The sequence below is a fragment of the Triticum urartu genome, chromosome 5A (assembly GCF_056163025.1).
Source record: "Triticum urartu cultivar PI428250 chromosome 5A, HENAU_Tu73, whole genome shotgun sequence".
In the NCBI taxonomy this organism is placed as follows: Eukaryota; Viridiplantae; Streptophyta; class Magnoliopsida; order Poales; family Poaceae; genus Triticum; species Triticum urartu.
In genome coordinates this window covers 655,658,106-655,664,944 of record NC_141877.1, presented here as the reverse complement: position 1 = coordinate 655,664,944, position 6,839 = coordinate 655,658,106, and the positions used below count along the sequence as shown (strand labels likewise).

At 48.6% G+C, this 6,839-nt stretch overlaps 2 protein-coding genes across 2 annotated transcripts; one reads left to right on the top strand and one right to left on the bottom strand.

The window, feature by feature from the left end:
* The first annotated feature begins 309 nt into the window (after nucleotides 1-309).
* On the top strand, nucleotides 310-2,825 carry LOC125511456 (SUMO-conjugating enzyme SCE1). Its single transcript, XM_048676838.2, has 5 exons — nucleotides 310-470; nucleotides 587-670; nucleotides 1,911-2,063; nucleotides 2,153-2,266; nucleotides 2,389-2,825. Exons 1-5 carry the CDS (start codon nucleotides 399-401, stop codon nucleotides 2,449-2,451), a joined length of 486 nt encoding a protein of 161 aa, XP_048532795.1. The 5' UTR covers nucleotides 310-398; the 3' UTR covers nucleotides 2,452-2,825.
* Nucleotides 2,507-4,834, bottom strand: LOC125507584 (LOB domain-containing protein 11-like). The gene has a single exon (XM_087522257.1). The coding sequence runs from the start codon at nucleotides 3,877-3,879 to the stop codon at nucleotides 3,583-3,585; it is 297 nt and encodes a 98-aa protein (XP_087378383.1). The 5' UTR covers nucleotides 3,880-4,834; the 3' UTR covers nucleotides 2,507-3,582.
* Between the last annotated feature and the right edge of the window lie 2,005 nt (nucleotides 4,835-6,839).

The window sequence follows — 6,839 nt, the reverse complement described above, 5'->3', positions numbered from 1 at the left end:
ATCTCATCCCCTCCCCTCCCCCTCCGGGCCCATCTCGCCCAGCTGTACCGCACCGCACTCCCCACCAACGTTGACCCGCGGTGCCGCGACCGACCGCATCCGTCGCCGTCGGCCGTCGCGCATCCGATGCTCCACCAAAAAAAGAAAATAAAAAGAAAACAATTCGAAGCGTACAACCGACGGCAACGAATCGGTGCGAGGCCCCACGCCGCAGCGTGACGGGCCACGCCCACGCCGCCTCGCGTGCCCCGCCCGCCCACGCGGCCGCTGACAGGCCGGGCCCACCCGATGATGCAGAGGGAAATAAATACGGGGACACGCTTGACTTCAGCGCTCTCTCCGCCCCAAATCGTCGGCTCCACCCCACCTACCAGCCGGAGTCCACCGCCGCCGCCGCCATGTCTTCCGGTGGGATCGCGCGCGGCCGCCTCGCCGAGGAGCGCAAGGCCTGGCGGAAGAACCACCCCCACGTACGCCCCCTCCCTCTCGATTTCGCTCCCCGCCTCGCCTCGCCCCACCTAACCTGCTGTTTCGATCGAGGATGTCGCGCGGCTGTTCCTGATCTGTTTGGTTTTGGTTCTCGCAGGGCTTCGTCGCCAAGCCGGAGACGCTGGGCGACGGCACGGTCAACCTCATGGTCTGGCACTGCACCATCCCCGGCAAGCAAGGGGTAATAAGCTCTGCCCCCGCTCTCCTCCGATCGTTTCACAGCGGCGTGCGTAGCACCTTCTATAGCCCTCTCGTTTGACCCTAGACTAGATCGGGTTGCTTAGCTTCGGTTGTTTCCCGTTCGCGACCCACCCACAGCTCGCCTGATCAGATCTCGCTCCGTGGACTGAGGTTAGGGCGTGCCGCTGTGTGACTCAACCGGGGACACATATTGGATAAGAACCCGCTGGTGTTATTTCCTTTCCGCGGATTAGTGCTTATTTAGTTCGTCTGACCCTTCAATTGCATTGTGCTGTGGCCTGTGATCGTTTCTTCATGCATTTTCAGTATGGCCAAGGATTAGTACCTTTTTAATGTCAGTCTAACTGTAGCTATCTACAGAGTATGTATGTAGCTGCTACTGGTTTATCCATAAACGTCTACACTATTAGTAGGTTAGTTCATGCTTCAATTAGAGGTTGACTGGGAGTTCAATTCTTTCTGTATTTGTATGCACAACTTCAATTGCAAAGGAAAACTTCTGTCATCGACTCACCTAACTAGAGTCACTATCAGGTCCCCAGTGAAATAGTGTTAGCATACCTGCAATAGCCCTGCTGTATACTTTCAGAATTTTCAACCCGGAGTTTAGGCACACATTTAGGATAGATAGATACTTCAAAAGGAGTGTTAATTGCTGCAATGGATGTTTGAGATGGAGTTAAATTGATTGCACACTGAACCTCAATTGAGTCACCACCGATTTTGTGCAAGTCCAGTTATCTACCCAGCCAAGTCAGTACATAGGTGTCCTGGTAGAGTTGCTTTAGGATATTTCCAGTCACTGTACCATATGGTTTCAATATCTTCAAACCCAGGATTCCTGCTAGCCAACTTATTGTTAACCTGCTCGTTCTTTGGTGGCAACGATCTGATTTAGGCTAATCTGAGGTGTCTAGCGACTAGCGTCAACAGTGAGTATAAACTGGGCTAAAATACTTGACAACATGTCCATGATTTAGTGCGACACATGTAGACCGTGTAAACATACGTTTCTTCTTTGTTAATGATCTCAGTTGTTTGCCTTACCTGTTCACTCTGTTGGATGCCGTTGTTAGCTTATTGCTTGGTACATTCTCAAGCTTGTCATAACTCATAGCCTTACAGCCATATTCTGCATTTGTCGCTTCTTTATGGTAGAGTCGTAAACTGTTTGTTATAACTTGGCGCAGCTTTAACTGTTCCCATCTCTTGTTGTGCAGACTGATTGGGAAGGTGGATACTTCCCTCTCACCCTTCATTTCAGCGAGGATTACCCCAGCAAGCCTCCCAAGTGCAAGTTCCCTACGAACTTCTTCCACCCGAATGTCTACCCTTCGGGGACAGTCTGCCTTTCAATCCTCAATGAGGACAGCGTAAGCCTGCAAACCATCTATTAGGGTATATTTAGTACTCCGTACCAGATTTGATAGCATGGTTTTACCATTTGATTGTTTCCTCTCAGGGCTGGAGACCTGCTATTACTGTGAAGCAAATCCTTGTTGGAATTCAGGACTTGCTTGATCAGCCAAACCCGGCTGACCCTGCCCAGACTGATGGTTATCACCTTTTCATCCAGGTTAGTCAACAGCGACCATCCAGGGTCTAGCTAATGCATTCTGGTAGTCCGGCTACGTTTCCTAAACCGGCTCGCATATGGCCCTGTAGTCGGTAACACACCTTTTCGGTATATATGTGCAGGATCCAGCTGAGTACAAGAGGCGTGTTCGGGTGCAGGCAAAGCAGTATCCCGCATTGGTCTGAGAGGAAGGATTGGCAAGCTTAATGATCCATGCTCTGCACATCCGCATAGTTATTGGAAGTAGATCTAAAATGAATGCCTCTGCATATATGGAGTTAGACCAAGTACAACCCGGAAAAGGGTGCCTTGAGAAGTATTCATCGTCTGTCATTGTGGACCAGTCTTGACTTAAGATCCTGTTGGTTGTAGTCGGGTTTCATAACGGTGATCCCTGAACTAAGTGCTTGTTTTGTGGGTTAAATGTCTGTCTTGAGGTGGATTGCCGTGTGCGGTACTAGTCGGTTCTAAATGCGTCTGTTGGCTGCAATATAACATTTTGCCATGTGCCATGTTTCTGTCATTTTTCTAATCTGTATCCTAGCAAAGCATTTGTTTTGCTCTGTTCTCCATCTCTGCTGGTGGTAGGAGAAGAGAGGGGGAGTGGGCTCACCCCCTCTGCCCCAGCGTGCATAGATCCATTTTGTTTGGCGCCGTCATTTTGGCTGATTTGCTTCTAGACCTTGAGTGCTCTGCTAGCCAAGCTGGTGTCGCCGGACCTAAGCTCAAACCCATGGTGACAGCATCTGTCAGTCCTACTCCGATGGCACCCCCCTTTTCAATAACAAATCATGCTTCTTTCCTTTTACTACGAGGATGGCGGCGCGATTGGCGTCTGGAGTTTATCTGCAGGCCGATCATGAAATTCAGCTTCTTCCTCCAGCTCAGGCTCAACTTCCTTGTGGAGGCATTAGGCATTGAAGAAATGAGCCGCTGATATGGACAGCAAAATGGAAAACCATGATTCAGTTTATTCCTACTCAACGTCACCAATGCATGCGCGTTTCAGAATTCAGATATCCGTACATTTCTATTCAATACCACCAATACACAAGCCTTTAATAAAATCTCTCAAATTAACAAGAGATTCTCTACCCACGGACAATAAAAGGTTGCATGTACACCACGTGACATATGTGGTAAGCAATTCAAACCAATTCAAAAAAAAAAGGTTGCGTGTAAATCATTGCAATACGACATTATTCATTCATCAATTATCAACTTCATCAGTGGTAAAAAGCCCAATGCCACCATCGTTCGCCCTGACATTTCCCCAGCCTGCATCGCATGCACGTACGCGCTTGATCGATCAGAGCTCAAATCCCGTCGAGATCTAGGAACTCGTCCGGGTCAAGCAACGGCACCGCCTCTCCCAGCCCTTGCATCTGCGAGATTGGGACGCGGTGGCCGTCGTCACGCTGCGGCGGCGGCGGCGGCGGAAGAGCAACCGTGGAACCCTGCAGCTGCGCACCGTGCGCGGGGACGATGGCGAGCTGCGCCCGCGTCCTGGCGAGCTCGCACTGCGTGGCCTGAATCTCCTCCTGCAGCTGGCTGATGATCCCGGTGCATCCATACACCGGGTCCTCCACCCGCCACTGCGCCTCCATCGCCATCGTCTCCGCCGCCTGAGCTCTCTCGTCCACCGGCAAGCTCTGCAAAATGGCAACTCAATTTAAATCTTGAACGGTGCAAATGCAAGGAGGAGCTCTAACATGTCAATGGTGGCCGGATCGATTACCAGTGGTCACGTACCTGGAGCAACCTCGCGACGTTGCTGGCGCCGAAGACCCGGTGGACGGAGGCGTAGCGGTGGGGGTGCGACGCCGGGAAGTAGGGGGCGAGCACGCAGTCGTGGGCGCACCGCCGGCGCAGGTACTTGCACGCCGCGCACCTCCTGCCGCCGCCTTCCTGGTCTTCCTCGTGCATTTCCACCTCCACGTCGCCGGTGGTGGACATGATGATCTAGTGCTGGATCCTGGTGCGAGTTCGTGGGATTTCGTGGGATCTCTGGAAGATTTCGGGGAGATCTTGTGAGCGCATGCTTATATACGCATCGTGCATGGAGGGGGGAGCTAGAAATGGCAGCACCAACGGCTACGTCGGTGTAAACATGGCAAGCTTAACGGCATTGCTGTTGCCAATTCTAAGCGCGCCGCACGGCGGCCGCCGTTTGCACCTTCCTTTTACTCTCTCCGCAGGGCCAGCGCTTGGTCTCCCCGGCCAGCACTGCACCGTTGCCGTCGCCCCAGCTCCACCCAGTGATGCGTTTGCTTGTTACGCAACACTGATGAAGGTAGGGTAGGCGTTCTTGGAGTTGGAGCAGATCCTAGAGCTTCCTGTAATCCTGCAACTGCAGCCTTGCTTTGCTGATGAACCACATGGCAATATTGGGGACGTGCAGCATATACAATTCGGACAAGTTAATGTTAGTAGTAGTAAACGACACTGGCAGTGCCAGTCATAGAACTCTTCTTGTGGATGCACTTTCGTCACGCGACTCTGAAAACAAACAAAATAACAGGCCCTGACTTGCATTTCAACAGACCGGCAATCTATTTCGACACGCTCTGTCACGTCTTGGCTATTTTAGACGTAGGATCAATGTATGCCACATAATATTTTTCTCATACTGTGGTGGCAGGACCATGAACTTAAGACCTCTTGTCTCTGATTTCATATTGAATTCATGCTCCGACCAATTCATCCAAAAGTCTGAACTAATGAAGAGAGGTGGGCATCAACAAACATTGGTCACTAGCGTGCCACATCCTTCCATAGGGCGTTGACCTGACACGATTTTAGCGCAAAACAGTCACGTGAGGTCCGGGGACAAGTTATTTTGTAGAAAGGACTCTCTAGTTATTTATTGGGCGAACTATCAAAAAATGCCGTTACATTACTTTCTTTCTTTCTCAAAATGCAAAATCCTCGTTCCCCATTCGCAAATTCCCTTCCCTAACACTAATTCGTATTGTTCCCAAACCCGAGACCATGGACGACGACGTCGAAGGTAGTGAGACATCCCACAACGGCTGAATGGATGTTCCGTCATGGAACGTAGCATGATAGCACCAATGTCGGTTCAAACGCGGGCTTGGTCCCGCATTCATGACGGTACTATCTTTCCCGAAAAAATTTAGGGCATGTTCGGGTCAAAGGGATTGAAAACACAGGTTTGGAATGAAATAGGAGAAATGAAAAGGAAGGTAGATGCAAAACATAAGAACAAAAAACTTTGTAGGAAGCTACAGAGGCCTGTTCGGAATGCAGGATAAGGTAACCCATGAATTCAACACATGTGGGTCCCATGCATTGAATTTTAAATGATACTAATGCTGTGTAAGTGGGCCACTGTGTGTACAAATCAACCTTTTTCACAGCGGATGTGGGTCCTAATGTGCCATGGTCCCGCTTTCCCCCTGCCTGCCTCGGGCCTCCATGAAAAAATGGGCTACGACCGGATGTTTGGTTTCCTGTGAAAACGAAGGCATAGAAAACTTTCCGAATGGCAGAAAATGAAATCATTCCTTAAGGATAGCTTTCCAATGGTCTTCCTGTACTTTTCCTCCATCTCGAACGAGCCCTTAACTTGTTTGAATTAAAATTGTTCAAACAACTTGCTAATTGATTTAAATCATAACTAACTAACCGTAACTCAGAATTAAAGAAATTGTATATGTAATTGGACCCCAAAAATGCAAAGATTGCAGTGGTGCACTTGCTTTTCCTATTTAACAACTATAAAATATTGTTTAGGGCAGAACAATAATTGACTTATTAATTGCATATGAGACCTTTTCAGGAATTGTGTTATATTGCTTCCTACCTCATTTAAAAGGACTTGAGATGATAGTTTACTTATCTTCACCTCTTTAGCATGTACTAAACAACATTTAATATTGTTGCCTAACTAAACGGGATCAAACCTAATAATCACACGTGGAGTTTCGACGATATGCAATGAGTTGCATATCAAAGCTTCACTTAATGTGTAGTACTTGCTTGACTTGCCTTTTCCATGCCATGTTTGTTGTTGATTGTGCTTTATGCATGACATGCTTGTTTACCGTATTGTTGGCCTCTTTTCGGATTTGCTTCTTATCGGTAGAGTACAGAGACGATGCGGAGTGGGAGAATTCGTTCAACTACACCTTCAAAGTTTGGCTTACAGATCTTATTCATAGCAGGATAACAAGTAAGAATGAGCATTACCTTGTATACCGTTAGTAGCTTTGCTTGCTGGATGTCTCGGTACTATCATTTGGTCTTGCTACCTTTAAGCCTCCCAATTGCCATGATACAACCTCTAACCTCCACTACCTAGCAAACCTTTTGATTAGCTATGCTACCGTGCTCAGCCCCTCTTATAGCGTTGTTAGTTGCAGGTGCAAGTTTTTCCAAGTGGTAACATGGATATATCTGGGACATCATTATTATATTGCTTATTTGTTAGACTTGACTATATACTTGTCTAACGATGGAAAGCTCAGGCCTATGCCTTGGTGATTTGTTCCACTCCGGTCAACCCTAGCTTCCGTTGTTCTGGCTATTATGTTCCTTGATGAGCTCATCA